Source organism: Pollicipes pollicipes, unplaced genomic scaffold, assembly GCF_011947565.3.
Source record: "Pollicipes pollicipes isolate AB1234 unplaced genomic scaffold, Ppol_2.1 Scaffold_7261;HRSCAF=8764_pilon_pilon_pilon, whole genome shotgun sequence".
NCBI lineage: Eukaryota > Metazoa > Arthropoda > Thecostraca > Pollicipedomorpha > Pollicipedidae > Pollicipes > Pollicipes pollicipes.
Window position 1 is genome coordinate 10,696,016 of NW_023597054.1, and position 21,709 is coordinate 10,717,724.

Below are 21,709 nucleotides of genomic sequence, written 5' to 3' on the forward strand. Positions count from 1 at the left end.
TGTAACTAGTGCCTTGATGTGTGATGCGTGCTAGCTTTAAGTAGTTAACATGTATGGGTGATACCTGATGCGTGATGCGCGATGTCTGTTTAATTAAAATCGTTGGCATGTATAAGTGATGCGTGATGCCCGTTTACTTGGAGTCGCTTACATGTCCGAATGATGCATGATGTGTGTCCTGTTTACTTGAATTCGATTGCATGTGCACGCATTTTCGCGAATTTTTCATGCTTAGATATGCACTGTATCGTAGTTATGGCTGGCAAACGTTTTCGTCTATTCCCCTGAATGTTGGTGACCGGTTAAAACTATGGCTCGCTGTTGAAAAGAATCTAGTGGGATCGACTAGATCCGGTATTCGTGGAATCGGCCACAATTTTGAATTTACTACTGATGTGGGTTTTGATGAAGGTTTGCAGCCAAAATATCCATTCATCTATCTCCCCATTCTCTCGGTTATTCTACGAGGACTAAGGCTATTAGTACTGTCTTATCTGTATGCATAGTGCCCCTCGCGAATGCACTTAACAACTTACGAATTGGAGACAGTGCCCCAAGTACGTACAGTATAAAATGTATGCAGTTCTGCTGTACTGGTACCCTGATGGTGCTGTCGGGGATGCATCTTAAAGATAGCAATATTATTTTGATATGTTCCGAGGAAAAAAATAAGTGCGGCTTGTTTTTCCCAAAGCCAAACTTAAGTTGTTATCCTTTCACTCTAAGACAGCGCATGCTTCGCTTTTCACCGGTGACCATGAACAGGTCATTGACAGTTACAGCATTCCTTTTTTGCGCTACTCATCTTTCACATTTGGCATATATCACTCATCGCACGCTTTACGATGACTTTAATTTACACTTGTTCATGCTATACTTACTGTCGGTTATCTTTACACCGCAAAACCGAGCAGCCAGCGTGCTCGTTATCTCAGTGGGGTTTCCCGTGCTGGTGGCGTTGTCTGGTGGGTCGCGCAGTCAGCTGTGTCGTCCCTAGCATGCCGCCAGTCACCGGGCGGGCGTGGCACGTATGGTCACGTCCGCCCCCCCCCCCTCCCCCTCCCTCCCCGCCCCACCGCTGGGCCGGCCCGCCCAGTCCCACAGCGGGGCCTCAAAGACACGCCCAGCCGCCACCATGGGGAACCGACGGAATTGCTGTTTTGGGGACAGCCGACTTTTCCACTCCTGCTGACGACCTTGTTGGCTCTCAGGTTGACAGGGTTTGAGCCAGCACTGATTGCACTTCGCTCGCATTCAGCACAGATTGCGTTATTTCGCCCAGCGTATGCTCTTGCATTGTGCATGACACCCTTTTTGCGCTGACTTCGCTTAGAGACGGTCTTCGCTTAGAGACTTCGCTTAGAGACGCTTAGTGTTGGGACGCAGCTGAGAAGCGACTGCACTCGGGTCGGTTCCTGTGTATTGAGATTTGTCGCACAACACTTTGCTCGCCTCCTCAAATTTAGGCAACCGCATGCTTCTGGCGGCACTGCCCATACGCGCTCTGATTCCCGGGTTGTGACAATGTCTAACACTCTGCTCCTTCGCCTTATGCGCGAGTCACCGGTCCATCGAGCGTCTCTACAAGCTACCACCTTTTCCTGTTTTGTTGGCTTCTCACAAGTGTACGATCAATTATTGTTCCCATACCAGGCCTATGGGCACGTCCGTGCATGCTGGGGCCGCCACGCCGCCAGACGCGGACGCATATGTGGCACCACTACTGTTGCCGCCGCGCCCCGGTCGTAGCCCATAATTTCATCATCGCAACTCAAATTAGTGTCGCAGTAGGCGCGCGGAACGGCGCCAAGGACGAGATTTTCACCGGCGCACCGTGCGGGGGCGGAGTGGGGTTGGAAGTGGGAAGGGACAGTGGGAGTGGCTGTTACCCTCTCGCGCCTGACAAGGCTTGGGCTAGATTCAAGGACACTTCTGCAGTAACTTCGTGTGTAAGGATTCTGTTGATACCCGGTCGCGTAGGGAATCTGCTTGTCGATTAGCGCTCTGGAAAGTTTTAACTTTGCTGGTTCTGGGCATTGCATAGCAAACCTGTCTCTCCCCTGTGGTGTAAGTTCACGGCTCCATTAAGCCGCGTCAGGAGAAGTCATTGTCTGCCGGGGTTAAACGTGGTGTTTGCTTCGGAGCTACCGATTGGAGTTGCCAACCGGCAGTGCAGTCGGACTCGACCCAGACACCTGACCGGCAGTGCGGTCGGGCCCGACCCGTACACCTGACCGGCAGTGCCGTCGAACTCGACCCGGACACCTGACCGGCAGTGCAGTCGAACTCGACCCGTACACCTGACCGGCGGTGCAGTTGAACTCGACCCGTACACCTGACCGGCAGTGCAATCGAACTCGACCCGGACGACTGACCGGCAGTGCAGTCGAACTCGACCCGTACACCTGACCGGTAGTGCAGTCGAACTCGACCCGTTCACCTGACCGGTGACCGGCAGTGCGGTCGGGCCCGACCCGTACACCTGACCGGCAGTGCAGTCGAACTCGACTCGTACACCTGACCGGCAGTACAGTCGAACTCGAACCGTACACCTGACCGGCAGTGCAGTCGAACTCGACCCGTACACCTGACCGGCAGTGCAGTCGAACTCGACCCGTTCACCTGATGGGCAGTGCGGTCGAACTCGACCCTTACACCTGATGGGCAGTGCAGTCGAACTCGACCCGTACACGTGATGGGCAGTGCAGTCGAACTCGACCCGTACACCTGACCGGCAGTGCAGTCGAACTCGACCCGTATACCTGACCGGCAGTGCAGTCGAACTCGACTCGTACACCTGACCGGCAGTGCGGTCGGGCCCGACCCGTACACCTGACCGGCAGTGCAGTCGAGCCCGACCAGTGCACCTGTCCGGCAGTGCAGTCGAACCCGACCAGTGCACCTGACCGGCAGCGCAGTCGAACTCGACCCGTACACCTGACCGGCAGTGCAGTCGAACCCGACCCGTACACCTGATGGGCAGCTGCGGTCGGGCCCGTCCCGTACACCTGACCGGCAATGCGGTCGGGCCCGGCCCGTACACCTGACCGGCAGTGCAGTCGAACCCGACCAGTGCACCTGACCGGCAGTGCAGTCGGGCCCGGCCCGTACACCTGACCGGCAGTGCGGTCGGGCCCGGCCCGTACACCTGACCGGCAGTGCAGTCGAACCCGACCCGTGCACCTCACTGGCAGTGCAGTCGAGCCCGACCCGCGTAGCTGACCGGCAGTGCAGTCGGGCCCGACCCGTGCACCTGACCGGCAGTGCAGTCGAGCCCGACCCGTGCACCTGACCGCCGGCGCGGTCGGGCCCGACCCGTGCACCTCACTGGCAGTGCAGTCGAGCCCGACCCGCGTAGCTGACCGGCAGTGCAGTCGAGCCCGACCCGCGTAGCTGTCCGGCAGTGCAGCCGAGCCCGACCCGTGCACCTGACCGGCGGCCGATTCATCTCCGGCTCGGCCGAGTTATGCGCCGCCAGCCTAAGCCGGACGAAAGTTAGCGGCCGCACGGTGAGGTGCGCGCCCCGTGTCAAACTTGGGTGAGCGCTTAGCGCCGGTCATCTTCCCGAGTCGGGCACCATCGCAGCCTGTCCGGGTTGAGCCGGTCGCCCGGTTAATAAACAAAGATGAAGAAAGTTGGCCGACCTGGCGGCTCGGTGGGGCGTGGCTCATCTGTCAGGGGAGGGGAGGTAGAGAAGGCCGTCGATGGGCAGGTCCTGCACAGGGCAGGAGACGCCGAGTAGTTCTGGCTACCCGATAAACGAGAACGTCGGACGCCTGTTGCATGAGGCCAACCGAATGTCGGTTTAAAGCAAATAGTCGGATGGTTTATTTCATTTAGTAGATGGCTAGGTGTTGTTCATTTTAACCTTAGTGCGCGCTTGTTATGTGGCGTAGTTTAGTTGGGAGGTGTCACCATCAGACGATCTTGTTGCGCCCCTGATGACGCGTCGAAGGGTGTCATGCTCCTCCCGGGGCGGGGCGGGGTACCGCCGGCGGCAACGCACGTGCCGGTTGTGTGAGCCGATGTGGCGATGCTGCTCCACCCGCCCGCCTTCCATTTGTTTCCTGACATCTTATAAGCCTGAACTGGTCCCGGAGGAATGCTGTTCATTTCCGGAGACATTTGACGTGCCAAGCAACACGGCCGCGCTAATGATGTCAGTGGTTCACGTGGTGTGGAATCGCGTTCCTGGTCTACGTGGGGTGGCACGTGGCCCGCAGTGCTCGTTTCGAACTGGTCCCTGGCTGCCTTTGGCATCCTGCCAGATGGACAGATATCTTCGCGGTGTGTTGGATAAATATTGACGTGGTGGAGGTCACACCTATCTAGAGAAGTGGTGTGGCCGGGTGTTGTCCGCGCGCTGTTATTATTCGGCTTACCATGCTCCGACATGCATGCCGGATATAATGAGTTCTGAGACTGCTCAGCTCCGCCTGTTGCTCCGCTCGTCTGCCATCCAATCTGGCAACAGCCATCACAGCTCATCGGTTGTGTCTTTTTTTTAGTTTCCCGCAGCACGCTAATTGCGTTATGAGCTTGAGCGACCCGCCGTCCGCGCCATCGTGCTCCGACATGAAGCCATATCACACACTTCACCTCTTCAGCTCTCAATTCATCACACCAACAACGCTTTTGCGTTCTTGGTGTGCGCACGCATGGTCAACGGACAGCGCACAGCGTCTTTACGATACGTTTAAAGAAGGCTGGGAACAGATGCCTTGTTTTCGCCCTTGGCGTCTCCAAAAAACGCTCTGACCATGTAAGAGCTATGTTGACGCGTAGTGCGCTTCCAGATGTCGTACTGCGTTAGTACCCTGCCGCGGCGGCCCGCCGGCTCCACATCCGGCCGTCTGCCCCACGCACCGCCGGCCGGGGCGTCGGCTGCGTTGGCGCGCCTGCTGTTTGGTGTCCTTGCGGCTGCTCCGCCGGGGCCGTCGACCCCGTGAGCAGCTCCGTCGGAAGCTGGCCCCGCCCTCCCAGGCCCTCCCATGCCTCGGGCTATATCGGGCGGTATCGACACTCACCTGTCCGGACGCAACCAAGACGTATCGGCAACGGGACTTTTCACTCGGCTGCCGCACGGCCTCATGTGGGCTGGCGCGGTCTCACGGGCCTCACGACGGCTGACCGGGCCTCACAGGCTCTCATGGCTGCGAGCAAGGTCTCACAGGCTCTCATGGCTGCTGAGCCCGACAGAAGACCTCCATCCCCGGTGGCCGGCGAGGCTGGTGATCCTCACGGCGTCTGACAAGTTTGACGGACTGAGTGTCTAGACGGCGGCGGCACCGGGCGTCGTGGCTGACACGCCCTCGTGGAGGCGGGCTGGATTGACGCGCCCAGGGCGGCCGGTGAGGCGGACGGGTGCCGGCCGCGGCCGGCGGGGCGGGCCGCCGTCTGGCCGGCCGCCGCTGGGAGCGGGGTCGTGGCGCGCCGTCTCGTTACCGTTCGCGCTCCGACCTGGCGCCACTCCGTTCACTATATTTCTGCCGGTCGTGACAGCCCTGATCGGCATTTACGAGCGGGCTCGGCCATAATGCCATGTTATTCGTCCGCAGCGGCAGGTAAGCCGTCGCCATGACCACTTTCCGGGAAGCCCCCAGGTACGCCGCTGCACCGGCCGGCAGTCGCACGTGCAGTATGTCACCGCCAGAGCCCAGGGAGTGCTGGGTGCGGTCGTGCTGGCCGCCGGCTGACGAGCGGGCGGATCAGTGGTGGATGTGGGCAGGTGTGATGACCTGACCTGTCTCGCAGCAGAGTGTGATGACCTGACCTGTCTCGCAGCAGAGTGTGATGACCTGACGTGTCTCGCAGCAGAGTATGGTGTTAGGACCGCGACGCCAGGTTCCCGTGTCCCCGAAAAAAATTCTTGGGGCGCTAGGAGGAAGACGAAACGATTTCTGGGGTTGCTAAGGCACTTTGGTAGGAGGGCGCCAGCCAGCTTTGCTTTGGTAGCAACGTGCCTAACATGCAACCCGTTGTCTGTTGGCAAGCGGGAGGTCACGTCTTTTATTATATTAAACACATGTATTTTATTCTACCTGCTTTGCCGTAGAGGGGGTGGGGGTGGGGGGCTGGCTGAAGTCTCCTGAAACATTCGGGTGATTTGCCATTGCTATTGCCGCCTTCGTCTCTGCTCTGTTTCCCGAAAAGTGTTCCAGAAACTGCATGCATGAAATTAGTTCCATCACCATCCTGATATAATAGCGTGTTATATGATGGTTGCAAGATGTATTTGCTTTGCCTGAAGGTCGTGCTTGGACACTGAGTGAATCGGATTGTGGCGTGCGTGGCGTGCGCCTGGCGTCTGACTCATGGTGTCATACTCGGTTATTCATCTGCCTCGCCAGTTAGGTTAACGCGGGGTCGATTCGCCTGCAGCTGCGCAGGTGTAGCTCAAGCCGGCTGATTGTCTTGGTGCGGGTTGGCACATGGCTACCTGTGATGGCCTCGCCAGTTAGGTTAACGCGGAGTCGATTCGCCTGCGGCTGCGCGGGTGCAGCTCAAGCTGGCTGATTGTCTCGGTTTGGGTTGGCACATGGCTACCTGGGATGCAAGTCTGTCATGAGGTCGTCCGTGCCCAAAGGCGTGCGATATCTTCCTGTGTGCGCAAAGTGGACAAAATGACCGGAAATGGCAGTTTGCCAAGCAAGTTGCTTGGACCAATTATTACATCGTTTGGTTAACCTTTCCCAGAGCCATTTCTCAGTGGCGAATTACGATTTCCGATCAGTGCGATTGTGATGGCTTCATCGCTCTATCTCATCACGTGAATCGAGACCGTGAGCACTGAGCGTGTTTAAAATACCGCGACAATAGCGTATTTTGCGGCCCAATATGCGCTGGGGAACACTGCCGATGCGAGCGCTGACCTCATGCATGATTTCCTGTCGGATCAAATCCAAATGCAAACGGCTGAGTGGTTTCCTGAGTTATTGCCACCTCAGCTCGCTGCGTCACTTCGAGATCTATCGTGGAATTGTGTAATTTCACAATGGCGGCCGGGAACATAAAGTATGCGTGGGCGGACGCAATAGTCAATCAATGATGTATCGGGATCCGTCCAAGCCCGCTGTCGTACAACAAAGGAAATAGCTGCGTCGATTGCCATGAATAGCGACTTCCCCAGGCAGACTTCTACATCAGCGACTGTGAGGCATTGTTCGGAGGCCGCTGGTCAGCAGCGGCCGGCTCCGCGTGGTCTCCTCTCCGGCCCGCCCGCCCCCTCCTTCGCGAGCGATGATTTGCCCGTGGGAATCAGGCGGCAGGCCGCCACTAGAATGCTGCCTGGAAGAGATGTATCGGCTCCAATCCACGGGTTTGTCAGGTCTGCCGTCGTTGGCCCTCGACATTCAACCGCAGGACTCGCGCACAGTGTGAAGGATTCTGGCAGGTTCCCCGCCAGCTTGATGCTTCGTCGACATTGCGAAGGTTTTTAGCCGCCCCGGTGTCCCATTGTGCGCGCTCGTCAGCGTAGTCTATTTTTTCATAGATCACACGCCAGACCTGCAAAACAGGCTCGCATGTCGTTCCGCTGTGACGATGAACCAGTCCTGCCGTCAGCACTACGCCGGGCACGCGTCCACGGGAAGTCGGCTGTGTACCAGCGCGCCCGCCGACGCTCTCGATGTCTGCGTCCTCCTGCTGACGCCGGGCCGGCCTGCGTGCTGCTCCTGCTGATGACTGACACCCTCCGTGTCGTTGCAGATGGCGGCTCGTCGGCGGCCTCGTCCAGCCGGTCGGACGGCCGGACGCGCTCCGACAGCCGGACGCGCTCCGACAGCCAGACGCCGACAGGGAGCCGCTCGGAGCCGGCGGAGGTGCGGCCGGCCCGCTCGCCGGACGCAGCGCGTGCCGCCCGCCTGCTGCACGAGCCGCTGCGGGTTGGCGAGCTGCGCGAGGCGCAGCGCCGCGCCGACTTCTGCCAGCTGTTCCCTAGCTGCCCGGCCTCGCCGCGACCGGCCGGCACCGACTCGTCGAGCGAGGAGTTGCGCTCTGTCGGCACCCAGGTCCCACCTCGGGGCCGACACATACCGCTGCCGCACCGCCACCATCCGCAGACAGGTCAGCCCCACACGCGGCGCCGGCGGAGCAGCGTGCGAGCGTTATGGCACCGCACAGACACGACAGCCATATTACCACACCGCACGGAGGCGGCAGCCGTATGGCCACGCCGCACAGACATGGCAGCCGTATTACAACACCGCACAGACACGGCAGGTGTATTACCGCAGCGCATAGACACGGCATCTGTATCGCCATACTGCTCATACAGGCCAGTTATGCGTGTATTACCTCAATGCGTAGGCCAGTCAGGCATATTAGCTGTGGGATGCTTTGGCGGCTGGGAACCTACGAAGCGATAACAGTCGTGAGAAGTGCCAGACTGTAAGTATATCACGCCAGAACATCAATCTAATGAGCCAGACGCTCGGCGACCGCTGTCAGCAGCGTTCATCAACGCGTTGGAAAGTCAGCTTTCCAAGATAATTTGTTAGGCGGAGGCCTGCTCGTGAGACACTCACGTACGATAATCTGCCTGAGAAAGCGTCTGGCTGTGAGGCTGCGCAAGGTTGGTGATGTCGGCATAGGCGATGGAGTCGCAACGATTCACTATTTCTGCAACTGTGGTCAAGCCATTTTTCATCAAAGCTGATATTTTAGGTGGATTGGTTATCACCGTGGACAGCGCGACACGCCGGTGCAGTTTTGGTACAACATATCGCGGTTTAGGCCGCAGTGACTTGCACTTGAGACCGGTTTCGGGGCTGGTGACCCTGGCCGTCTTCCGGTCGGTTATTAGCGTACCTAGGGTTCAGACATTGTCGAGATCAGCTAGGGAGCTTTATCCGGCATATTCGCCATCACTACGCAGTTTGTTTCCCGTCTTTATCTGCGCTCCGGTTGCTGAGACGTGACGTCAGCCCGCACAAGCCCCCTCCCCCCTCCCCCCGGCACGGATGGATGCCGGGTTGGCACACCGGAGGGCGTGGCCGTCTGTAGTTTTACTTTGTCTATTCCTTAGGCCATTTTCTCTTCGGCCACGATCTGCTGGTGTCATGTGGCCGCGATGCTCGGCCATCGAAGTCTGGACCTGGTTTCGACCCGTGGTTTTCAGTCCTTTTGCGTGTCGTAAAGTTGCCTTTACCGTATTAGCTCAACGGGGAAGCAGTAGTAGGATGGTCTTGTAATACTGCAAGAACAAGTCCTGATCTAACAGCTTACACTTAAAATCCTGGCAACTTACACAGCACGATTTTGAGACACTCCACATCCGGGACTCACGTCTGCGTTGATGTATGAGGCGGCAAAAAGGCAATGTCACTGAGCCGATGCGTAATGATGACATTACGTTAGTGCTAACACACCGCTGCTTACCCTAGCATGATATGGATTTCAAAATTGATAATGCAGTGCCTTGATGTGCTGTGATGGCCGTAATATGGCTGTTTCTGTTTTAGGGATCGAAATCGCATTTTGTACAGCGATAGTGACAGCACTGCCAGTCCGATCAGGGTCTGTATGCTGTGCCACCCTTGTATTTAAGCTGCTCTCGTTTTGGATGTGCTGTTGGCTCATATCGGCCGTGAGGGGGCACGCGGCTGACGTCGCTGGCTGTCCTCAGGTGCACTCTGACGACTCGCTGGTGATCCACCACCCGCCGGCGCCGCCCACCGCTCGCCGCTCCATCGCGTACTTCCTGGCGGTGCGCAACGAGCCGCTGTGCGCGTCCAGCTCTGAGTCGGAGGGCGCGCCGGCCTGCCGCCGCGTGCTGCCGGCCGTCCGGCTCAGCCAGGAGCTGCTGCGGCAGCGGGGTTGCGCCACCAGCGCCGACGCCGCGGCCGACAGCGGCTCTGAGTGCCAGCACGAGCGCGACGAACAGCTATGCGAGGAGGGCCGGCGCGCCACGCTGACGCAGCGGCGCCGCGCCGGCCGGCCGTCCGCCGCCGAGTGCATCACGCTCCAGGTCAGGCTCCCTCGCCGCCGTCGTTCGGCGCGGCCGGCGCCAATGTGGCGCCGGGGTAGGCACAGATGTCACAGTGAGGTGGCCTGACGTGCCTCCCCCTCCCTCCCCCCCCCCTCCCCCGGTTACCGCTGAGGGCGGGGCACTATCTAACTTCACGCCGTCACAAGTTTTCTCACGCCTACCAATTTCCGGTTGCAAGCCCAAAATTACTGTAAACACTCCACATTTGTATTATGAGAACCAGAACACTATCCATAAATAGAGCAAACGAGGGCATGTTAGACATGTAGACCACACGAAAGCAGGTGAAACCCGCAATCAATGGCACGGTCACCATCAGCCACGGCTTGGCCGTGCGTGTGTACATCTCCCGGGCAAGCCACCGCCAGAGGCAGCTTGTGCTGTCCTTCGGGAGCGGTCGGAGCACTGATTTCCTGCCGCGGACGCCCGGGGACAGCCGGAGTTAGTCACGCTGTCGCCTCGCCTCCCCCGCCGGCACCGATCTCATTCACGATACGAGGGTGTCAGTTCCGCTCCCCTGGCGCTCCGCCGCTGTTGCCCGAGCCGGGCCGCTGAGACTCTGTCTGCTGAGAACCTCTGTCTGCTGTGGGACTTTGTCTGTTGGGCGACTCTGTGTGGTGAGAGCCCCTGTCCGCAAGGGGCCTCGTCTGTTGAGAGGCTGTGTCTGCGGGAGTCTGTCTGTAGGAGCCTCTGTCTGCTAGGAGCTGCTGTATGCGGGGGTCTTGCTTGTCTAGGGCCTCTGGCTGCCGCGAGCGTTGTGAGCCGCTGTGTGCTGGGGTCCCTGTCTCTCGGGAGCCTCTGTCCGCTGGGGTCCTTCTGTGCTAGTGGCGCCGTCCGTTGTGAGCCCCCTGCCTGCCGAGAGCAGCGGTCGCTGCTGGAATCTCACTCTGCTGGGAGCAGCTGTCTGGTGGGCACGTTGTCTACCTGACATCGCCATCTGCTGGGAGCCGAGAGCCTGTGCCGCGGGCGGCACCGTTACGGCCGCGGCCGATCTTGCCGCCTGGCGGCTCCAGCGGAGATCCTCCTCGGATCAGCTGCAGCGGCGGCGGCGCCTCGGGCCCGGCCGCGCTCTCCGGCCACTGTTGTGACGACTGGAGGTGGCGGCAGGTTGGTGCGTCACGTCCAGTCGTCGGCCGTCGGCGCCCGATGGCATCGCCTCGCGAATTTGTGCGCCGGCAGGCCCCGGCTCGGCGGCCGATATTGAGATCGATGTTGATCGGGCCGGCCGGGCGGCGACTCCATTAATGGTGGCCGCCGCCCCTCGGGGACGCTCCGCCGCCCGGCCGTATTGGCCCTCTCAGCCGCGCCCCGGGTGGGGGCGGCAGATGGGTCGGAGTGGGCAGACGGGCCTGTGAAGGCTCCCCGTGGAACCGATCGTGGACACCGTCGGTGCTCTGTAAACGGGCTTGTTGTCTGATTCGTATTTGTGCCGTCGATCTGGGAGGTGGTGGATGGCGCGGCCTGTCACAGCCGTCATCTCTATCTGATCCCCGGCGCGGTGTCCGCTCGCTGCAGCGGGCCCCCGACGCGTACTCGCCCCGCCGCCGACCAACCCGGCATTAGTGGTCGCTGGCGGGAGCTCGTTAGTCTTCCAATCGGATCCGTCCGCCGCGCCCGCTCGTCTTCACCAGATGCAGGTGTCGCCTGCATCCGGGCGGCGCTGGCGTCGGCGCGGCGAGCGCGGCGCCCGACCCCGGCCCCGGCCCCGGCCCCGGCCGCGGCGGAACGGTCGCGGTCCGGCGACGGCTTTGAGCAGCTCCGCCGCTGGTCACGGGTCGACGGCGACGTCGGGCTGCGCTCGGCCGGCGTCGCCGACGGCCGCGATCTAAGAGGCCCGCTTGGCCGGCGGTGATTTCATTAGGGCACCTCTTAGCGCGCGACCGGCGACGGCCGCGGCAGTCAATTCTGTAAGTGCCTCGGCGGCTTGTGTGAGTACCGCATCGGCCTGGGTGGCCGGGCGACGCGGCTATTTTGACCGGCGGCGGGCGGCGCCGCCAGCCGGGCCCCGCCGGCGGCGCGCCCCACTGGCCTCTCGTTAGCCGCGGGGCCGGCGACGCCGTGTCCGCGGCCGGGCCGGCGCCGCTGACACGTGATTAGCGCGCCGCCAATCGACTGTCGGCGCCAGGCGACGGCGGCCGGCCAGGTGGCGGCGGCCGCTGGTGACCGCTGGCGGCCGCCCACCCGCTGGCCGTCGGGCCGGTCGGCTGGCGCCGCCGGCAGCCCAGCCTGTTGATTCTGCCGCCGTTATTGCGATGCGGGCGATGTGTGAGCCGCGCTCTCCGCCGCTGCCATGCGCGGTCGGCTGGCGCTGCTCGCGCCCAGGGCGTCCAGCGGCGGCGAGTGCGAGCAGCGCCGGCCGTCCCGCGGGTCGAGCCCGGCTCCCCTGATTATGACCGATGCCCTCTGGTGACCGGTGCCGGCCCAGATGCTGATCAGGCGGCACCGGGCGGCGGTGCCAGCTTCACGGGCGCGGCCGGCACGCTGATGCCTAGCGGCAGAGCTGTGTCGAAGAGAGCAGTGATTTTTTTCCTGCCTGTAATGTGATATGTGCCCCGTGATAGGAAGCTAATGGCATCGTTGCGGCATATGTGATATTTGACTATGTGGGCGATGGTGCGATCAGGACGAGTCTGTTGTCGTGTCAGCAGGCTGAGAGTGTGGTGCTGACAGGGGCGTGTACCGTTACTTGTTCTTGTAATATTTCATGCGCTGGCTGATTTATGCTTTTTCCCATGTAGTGCCCGTTGAGCGAGTCGCTTCAGGCATGCGGCCTGGCTTTAGTCAGGGCAGTGAGCTTTCCTGTCATCAATTTCACTTGGCCTTCTCGTTCAGAAGGCGTTCGTCACTCTTTGTGCACCTTATCCTTCCCGGGCACCTGTTTCAGAGAACTTGCCCCCACTATTCAGGTGGTGTGAACCACTGGGTGGCTTTATTTTTGTTTTGTGAGCTTGGTCAAGCAGTGTTGTTCATCACAACATGCAAGTCCATTGCATGGCCCCGTCACGTTCAGTTTCATCCCCGTCAACGGGACACACGATCTAGTCGAGGAACACTGCAACACGTGACCGCATGGCTGGTTGCTTCACTGTGGGTCGCACGGTCGGCCCTGCCAACAGCGGTGTGGTGCGGCTGCCGTATTGGCCACTGCCTCGGGCCATACTCAGAGGACGGATCACCGGCCGGCCGCGGCCGTGGTGCGACGGTGATCCAGCCGAGGACGTGGCCCGATGGCCGTCCGGCCGTGGCCGTGGTCCGATGGCCGTCCAGCCGTGGCCGTGGTGTGACGGTGATCCAGCCGAGGTCGTGGTCCGATGGCCGTCCGGCCGTGGCCCGATGGCCGTCCGGCCGTGGCCGTGGCCGTGGTCCGATGGCCGTCCGGCTTTGGCCTTCGTTTGATGATCGGCCGGCCGAGTGCTGCTCCAAATGATCAGTGGCAGTTGGGCTCGGGGCGGCCTGTCGACGCCGCTCCGCAATCTTCCCGGACGACGTTTTTCCGTCGTGATTGATGGGCGCCGGAGCCTGTGGGCCCGCCCGGCCGCGTCGCCGCCCCAAGCCCCGCCGTCCGCCGGGCGTCCGCGGCCGGCGCCTCGGGCCGCACCCTGGTGCCCGGCTCCACCGAGCTCGGCGGCCGGGCGAGGCGTGACCGGCGCACGGACTCGCCATCGGCGGATCTGTTGTCGATCTGTTGCGGGCATGCTCGTCCCGGGGTCATCCATTTTGATTGAATGCTTTGAAGGGGTCGGCCCGTGATCGGAGTCTCGACCAGACGTCGGCGTTTGGGCAGGCATGTCGGGCTCCACAGTCAGCCGGGGAGTCGGTGCACCCATCTGAGTGCTGAGTCAGGCAGGCAATACATACATCAAACTGTATTGTGCACCGAGTGATAGCTTGGTACTAGTGGGGCATGACTCGGAAAGCGGTCGGCGCCAGATGTGTTTGCATAACCCTCATTTCTTTCATGGCAGAGCCCAGGCTTTGGAACTATTTGTGCACATTGCCACCGTTCGGTTCAGCTAGAACGCAGACTGATGGAGTTGTCACGCTTAAATATTTCTAAAGTTGTAGATGCGGCACGTTGGGACTGAATGTCTGAAAGTCAGCCAGTCCACATTTTCCGAGTCGTGGGGTACCATACCGGTTGAATTCTGTGCCTGCCAAACGTGCTAATGGCTCACAAATGCGAAGCATTTAAAGGGCTCAGTGCTTTAAATAAGCCTACCCTGTTCTTGTTCTAGGACGCGTGGAATATGGTGTTGCCACGCCGTGAGATCGCTGCACTTCCTGAATCCCTGTAACTGGGAATTGGTATAAGCGATGGGGTATACAGCTTTCCCCATAGCACCTGCACAAGCTACAATCGTTTTATCATTACGGATGGAATTTGTTGTCGAATTGTTGTTTGAATTGTTGTTCGGGCTATGTTCCTCGTCTGGTGTGTTCTTATCCACACAACACATCTGCCAATTGGTTGTGCGGCCGTTGCCGGACCTTCCCAGCCGCTGTCTGGCCACCTGGTCTCAATCATCCCGTAAAGCTGTGATCTTCTCGCAACCCCGCTTAACCTCCGCTACTGTCCCACCCTTTGCACTGCAGGCCCCGCCAGTCACAAGGCCTTGGAACTTCGTCGGCTGAATTGCCTGTCAATGCCAGCAAACTTCAATTTAAAAATGATTCGCGCGCACTCGTCCGTTACTGAAACACGTTTCTGCGATATAAAAGGCTTACATTGGCTGATGAAAGCGAAATTCGGATTCGGCAAATATCTGACCTGCCTAAGGCGTAAGCGTTCGCTAGGTCGTGACGTCACACAATTTCCTGCACTCTGTCCTCGGCTGTCCTCGGCTTCATGCAGGGGGAACGTCACTTGTCTCGACTCGCCAAGCAATCTGATACCGCCGTCGGTTAGAAGTATACATTTCTAATGGCTTGTCCCCTCCCCCCCCCCCCCCCCCAACAAAGGCACGATCATGGTGATATTGTCGTTTAAACCTGTTAATTGGATCACCCGCGCCGTGAGTGTTAGGTCTAAAATGGTGTAATATCGTCACGTTTGCAGCCTACTAGCGGCCTATAGGGGCCATCTTATAGGCTCTTATTGAGGCCAGAATGTCCCCGGAATTCAGCAACGCGAAGAATGAAGGGTTGTCAAAAAGGTGTACCATGGAGGAAACGCGAAGCCGCCTGCATCAGTGACGAAAAAGTAATTTCGGACGGCCAAACTTATCAAGCGGGCAGTCTGATCGATGTGCTGTTTTTAAGCCCATGGAGCATGTCTGGCCGTCCTTTACAACAGCGTCGTGTTTTCCCACATGGCCTAGCAAAAGACCGTCCCATATTGGACAAGCGCGAAAAATTGCACTCTTCTCTCCTTTTGTTTTTTTTCCAGTTTGACTTCCTTTGGCTGATAGGAGCGCATTCAACTGGCGCCACTTTCCACGCGGCAAGACCAGTGTTGCACTGTGCACTCTGGTTTACAGATTTAGAAGAGAGCGCTCATCTAACGAAATTTGATGCAAATCCAGCCGGTGAAAAACTGAAATTATCAATGTTCTGGTTGGCAAAAATGGTACCTAGCCGCAGGGAATGCGAAAAAGAAGCGGCCAGACACGAAAAATGCGCGGCACGGTCCAGTTATCATTCTGAAATTTAGCATATGCGCATATCTAGCGTGCAATAACTACTCCATCACGGGAGCAGAGATGACAGCTCTCGGAGAGCCTTTTGAATGCTCGGCATGCTGATAGAACCAATGTGCAGCATGTTGATAAAGTTTCCTCCGTTGTGGATCCAAGGTCCTTCCCGTTGTACAATTCACCGCAGGAAGTCCATTGATCTATCGGTTAGTCCTTCGGGTTTTTGCCGAAAGGATCATGTTATATACTACATGCTAACACTTCCGCTTTGTAGCAAGCTGTTAGTGAGCGGACTGGTACCATACTACTTATCTGCTAGCACACTGATGCTATACACTAACACCACACCGGGCACTATGTTCAGGTTTGACAAAAGAATACATCGCTGAGTGCAAGAGGCTTTCCAGAAATAGGGGTCAGTTATTTTCTGCTCCACTGCTGACAAAGGTTTTGTGTAGATCTGCCACTTGTTCGAAGGCTGAATTATAAGCCGGGATATTCAGGTCCTGTGCTTTCGGGAGGCTCTTCCTATCGCTGCTGTAAGGAGATTTGCGGCCAAGCAGTTTGGCGGCAGGTCCCGCGTCCCGTGCCGAGTTCTCTACAGGTGCTCTGTCCGTGTGTGTTGTGGTGGTGTCTGTTGCTTTTTTCCGGCTGACGTCCATTTTTCCGCTGTGGGCCTGAAGCTGCTGCATCGCTCTGTCGTCAAGTGCTGCCGTGCGCGGCTGGGGTGTGTAGACGAGCCGCTCAGACATTGTCACAGAGCTGCCCTCCTGACGCCGTCAGCTGGTCCCGGGCCGGCGTGGACCGGGACTGAGTGCGCTGCGACCGTGGCTGCTCAGTCCGGGTCACAGAGCTACCCTCCTGACGCCGTCAGCTGGTCCCGGGCCGGCGTAGACCGGGACTGAGTCCGCTGCGACCGTGGCTGCTCAGTCGGGGTCCGCTGTGACTGCGACTGCTCGGTCCGAGTCCGTTGTGACTCACTGCCCAGTCGGGGTCCGTTGTGACCGGGACTGCTCAGTCCGGGTCCACCGCTTAGTCCGGGTCCATTGTGTCCGGGAATGTTCAGTCCGGGTTCGTTGTGACTGTAACTGCTCAGTCGGGGCCCGTTGTAACCGAGACTGCTCATTCCGGGTCCACCGCTCAGTCAGAGTCCATTGTGACCGGGGCTGTTCAGTCCGGGTTTGTTGCGACCGGGACTTTTCAGTCCGGGTCCACCGCTCAGTGCGGGTCCATTATGACCGAGACTGTTCAGCCCGGGTCCGTTGCGACCGGGACTGCTCAGTCCGGGTCCACTGTGACTGGGACTACTCTGTGCGAGCCCGCTGTGACCGTGACTGCTCAGTCTGGGTCCACTGTGACCGTGATTGCTCAGTCCGGGTCACAGAGCTACCCTCCTGACGCCGTCAGCTGGTCCCGGGCCGGCGTAGACCGGGACTGAGTCCGCTGCGACCGTGGCTGCTCAGTCCGGGTTTGTCGTGACTGTGACTGCTCAGTCAGGGTCCGTTGTGACCGTGACTGCTTTGTCCGGGTCCGCTGTGACTGTGACTGCTCAGTCCGGGTCCGTTGTGACCGTAACTGCTCAGTCCGGGTCCGTTGTGACTGTGACTGCTCAGTCCGTGTCCGTTGTGACCTTGACTGCTCAGTCCGGGCCTGTTGTGAATGTGACTGCTCAGTCCGGGTCCGTTGTGACCGGGGCTGCTCAGCCCGGGCCCGCTGTGACCGTGACTGCTCAGTCCGAGCCCGCTGATTGCTGATGTCCTGGTCCAGCGGACACGCGCTGGTGACTAATGACTGGGCGCCTCGGGTGGCGCTGAGCTGCCCCGTGACCGAGCCCGGACCTCGAAGGCGGCGGAGCGGCGCATCGTCAGCCTGCCATGAGGTGGCTGTCGCTGAGCTCCGGGATCAGCTGACGGTTAGACGGCGAGCCCAGCTCACTACTGACCCGCAGCGGCCGGTCCAGCTGTCTCCGCTGGAGGCCGTCCGGACTGACCACGGCCAGAGCAGTGTATATGACAGCCAAGGAAATGGATTCCGGCCATGCGTCAGCATCGCGTGGATGAGCTGGGCGCTGCCGCAGCAGCGGGCCGAGTTTGACGGGGTTGTCTCACTGCGCCGAGCCGCTGGCTTAGCCGCGCCGCGGGCTACGCCGCCGCCGCCCGTGACGCGCCCGTGACGCTGTCTGCAGGAGGCGCTGGAGAGGCGCCGGCCCGACTACATCCGCAACGCGGCCGTGCGCCAACAGTACCTTTGCCGGCTGGCCGAGCTGCGCCGCATGAACGTGGAGCGGGCGACACGCGCCGCCGAGCGACTGCCCGAGCTGCCCACCGAGCGCGACTGGTGCGACTTCAGCGAAGCGCTCAAGCCAGAGAGTGAGTACCGGGGGAGGGGGCGACAGGGGTCCGGACGAGGCGACGGTGCGTGAGCGGGGCCGAACTGACCGACGGACGGACTGCTGCGGCGGATGGCCTCGTCAGCTTCGGGAGTACTGGGGAAGGGGGCAACAGGGGTCCGGACGAGGCGGCGGTGCGTGAGCAGGGCCGAACTGACCGACGGACGGACTGCTGCAGCGGATGGCCTCGTCAGCTTCGAGATGGAAACTGACAGGAGTAAACTGGAGGATGGCGGTTTGGGGACCGGGGACGGGGATACGCAGCATCGGACATTGAATGAACGCGTCACTCGTCGACGTTACTCGTGTGTGTGTGTGTGTGTGTGTGTGTGTGTTGTGTGTGTGGTTGTGGTGTGTGTGTGTGTGTGTGTGTGTGTGTGTGTGGTGTGTGTGTGTGTGTGTGTGTGTGTGTGTGTGTGTGTGTGTGTGTGTGTGTGTGTGTTTGTGTGTGTGTGTGTGTGTGGTTGTGGGGTGTGTGTGGGTGTGTGTTGGTGTGTGTGGGTGTGTGTGTGTGGGTGTGTTGTGTGTGTGTGTGTGTGTGTGTGTGTTGTGTGTGTGTGTGTGTGTGTGTGTGTGGTGTGTGTGTGTAGGTGTGTGTGTGTGTGTGTGTGTGTGTTGTGTGTGTTGTGTGTGTGTGTGTGTGTGTGTGGTGTGTGTGTGTGGTGTGTGTGTGGTGTGTGTGTGGGGGGGTGTGTGTGTGTGTGGTGTGTGTGGGTGTGGGTGGTGTGTGTGGTGTGTGGTGTGTGTGAAGGGTAGTGTGTGTGTGGTTGTGTTGTGTGTGTGTGTGTGTGGTGTGTGGGTGTGGCTGTGTGTGTGTGTGTGGTGTGTGGTGTGTGTGTGTGGTGGTGTGTGTGTGTGTGTGGTGTGTCTGTGTTGTGTGTGTGTGTGTGTGTGTGTGTGTGTGTGTGTGTGTGTGTCTCTGTGTTGTTTATGTCGTATGGTGGGCAGCTCCACAGTCGATTGCTGTAGTAATTCTAGTTTTCGCGTGAGTGTCTTCGGCGAGAAGCTACGCTTATTCACCAGGCTCTACTTTTGAGCCGTACACTCGTTTATTACCATTTTTGCAAAACCTCCTTCTAAATCATGGCTCCCTGGACGACCTCCGAGTGACATCAATGTTTTTGTTTTGCTCACAAATTCCACAATCTTGCTGTGATCTATGCAACACCGGGGGTCGTTTATGGAGATGTGCTCTCCCTGATGAAGCCGGCGGGCCTCATCATTGGACCGCTGCTCGGCTCCGGGATTACCATATTCGGACGCTCTCCATTTGGCTGCGGACTGCGGTGCGGACTGCGGCGCGGACTGCGGTGCGAACTGCGGTGCGGACGGCGGTGCCGACTGCGATGCGGACTGCCGTCTGAAGACACATGCTCTGCTGTCGCCCGGCCACCAAAGCGCTCGTTTTACCGTCCTGTGCGTACGTGCTTGCTCGCTGGAGCGGCTGTGTGGAGTGTTCAGCCTGGGTTCTCGCGCAGCAGAGTTCCCGGCGCTGACTTGACTCCAGCCACGGAGGAAGCCTGGGCTGGCAGGGGCGGGGAGGGGGCACTCCCTCTGGCGACCTGTGCCGTCTCTCGCGGGACGTACGGTTCCGTGATCGGCGCTGAGAGGCACGCGACGCCAAACGTGACGGCTGCCCAATACCCGCTCCGCCGCCTACTTGTCTTGCGGCCACCCACCAGCCGCGTGCTGGATGACGTTCCGTCGGCAGTGGCTCCAGCTACGTCTCGGGCGAGTTGCCGGCACCCCCTGCCGGGACCGGCCGGGGGGGGGGGGACGTGGGGGGGTTGTCACCGGCGCGAGCGCCAGGCGCGGCGCGCGACGCCGCGCGCTGAGCTCGCCGGACCGGCGCCGTCTCACCTGTGGGCGGGCGGCGTCGGCCCCTATAGCTGGCCCGGCTCGCCCGCCAGACGAGGCCGCCCCCGCGCCCGCCGTGCCGTGCCGTGATTGATTAATTCATACTGGAGCCCCGCGGCGCCGGCAAAAACATCCGCTCGACGCCCCAAGCGCCGCCTAAGACGCGGCTTACGGACCGGCGCGGGCGGCGAAAAGTCGACCCAGATGGGGGCTTTGGCTCCGGCTTGCTGCGGCGGGGCCCGCCACTATCCAGACTCGCTCCACACTCTTCAGACGTAGGACGGAGTGCCATCAGCTCTATATGTAAATTTGTCGTAGCAGCTGTGTTTTTGCGTGCCGGGGGTTCGGTCATGTTACGACGCGGGGTGCACGGACTGCGTTGGCGTCATCGCCATGCTTATCGGCGCTGCCGCCTGCCCGGCTCCCGCGGGCTGCGAGCCGAACCGGGCCGGGCCGGACCGGACGCCCGCCCCGGCGTGCAGTGCGCGGCAGACGCCGCACCACGCCGGCCGTGGCGGCCTGGAGCGGACGGAGGTTCTGGGCGCTGCGAGATCGGCAGGCGTCGCACCACGCCGGCCGGGATGGCCCGGAGCGGAGGCTCTGGGCGCTGCGAGATCGGCAGACGCCGCACCACGCCGGCCGGGGTGGCCCGGAGCGGAGGATCTGGGCGCTGCAAGGTCGGCGGCACGGCTCATGTCTGACGTGTCGTAAATCACGGGCTGATGATCGGCTCTGGGAGCAGCGAATGGATGAACTGCGAGTGCGAGAGCAACGGCTGCATCTCTGGGAGATTTGGAGCGTTCACATCATCGGGAGCTTTGTGCGCCACGGCTCTTGAGTGGGGCGAGGATTGCGAATATTTTAGGAGGGTTGGTGAGCAAGCACCTGTAAACTTGCCGTTTCCAATCAAATTCATCAGCGTTAACGTAATTTCTCCGCGTCGTAAAAATCACCCTTTCGAAAGTTTCGTTATCCTATGAAGTTTTCTTATCATATTCAGCTGGCTTAGTGGGAAGTGCTTTCATTTACAGTCTGCTATCGCGCCGGGCGCGATGGCCCGGTGTGGTCTGGCTGCAGAGATAGGGTGAGCGATTAGCCACCAGCTGCGGGGCTGAGCGGGATGGCCCGGTACGGAGGGGCCGGGGACACTGCCCAGCTCGTGCGGCTGGGTCCGACGCTGGCCGACACCGGCAGCGGGCGCCTGGTGCGGTAGGGCCGGGGACACTGCCCAGCTCGTGCGGCCGGATCCGACGCTGGCCGACACTGGTAGCGGGGGCAGCCCAGCTCGTGCGGCCGGGTCCGACGCTGGCCGCGGGCCAGGGCACCGACAGACCAAGGTTTGCATTCACTTTAGCTGTGGGAATATTTACTTCTGTTCGGCTGAAGCTGACTGGTGTGTCCTGTAGCGATCGCCATGGGAAGAGGCATGGGGCAGGGGACATGGGGCAGGGGATATAGGGCAGGGGACATGAAACACACCCACTGACACAATGGAGCTGTCTTCAGCTAACCCTGTGTGAGCTTACGACTTTCGCTGACATTTCTGCGGAACAATGACATGCTCGGGAATTTGTGCAGATGTGGTGTTCTGTTGTTTGCTTTTTTACAAGGAACATGCCGCACTTGTTCACACCCTTTTGTGGAGCGCCAGCGACTGCTGCACCCCTGTTGGTGCTGATGGGCCATCGGGCAGCCGGGATGTGAGCAAAATCGGCTCACATCCCGGGTGCCCGATCACATCACACCCCTGAACACCACATCTGATGCGGTGGTTCACGTGGTGTACAATATACTCACAAGATCCCGAACTGAAAGGTGATGGGTAGGTGGGGAGTCAAACAT

General features: G+C 60.0%; 1 protein-coding gene across 1 annotated transcript in view; it reads left to right on the forward strand.

The window, feature by feature from the left end:
• The first annotated feature begins 9,939 nt into the window (after positions 1 to 9,939).
• The window catches only part of LOC119112236 (uncharacterized), a 62,501-nt gene continuing 50,731 nt past the window's right edge, over positions 9,940 to 21,709 (forward strand). Inside the window, exons 1-2 of the mRNA XM_037236334.1 lie at positions 9,940 to 9,967; positions 17,807 to 17,990. Of these exons, the coding sequence (XP_037092229.1) occupies positions 17,894 to 17,990 (97 nt within the window). The 5' untranslated portion in view covers positions 9,940 to 9,967; positions 17,807 to 17,893. The remainder of the gene's footprint in view (positions 9,968 to 17,806; positions 17,991 to 21,709) is intronic.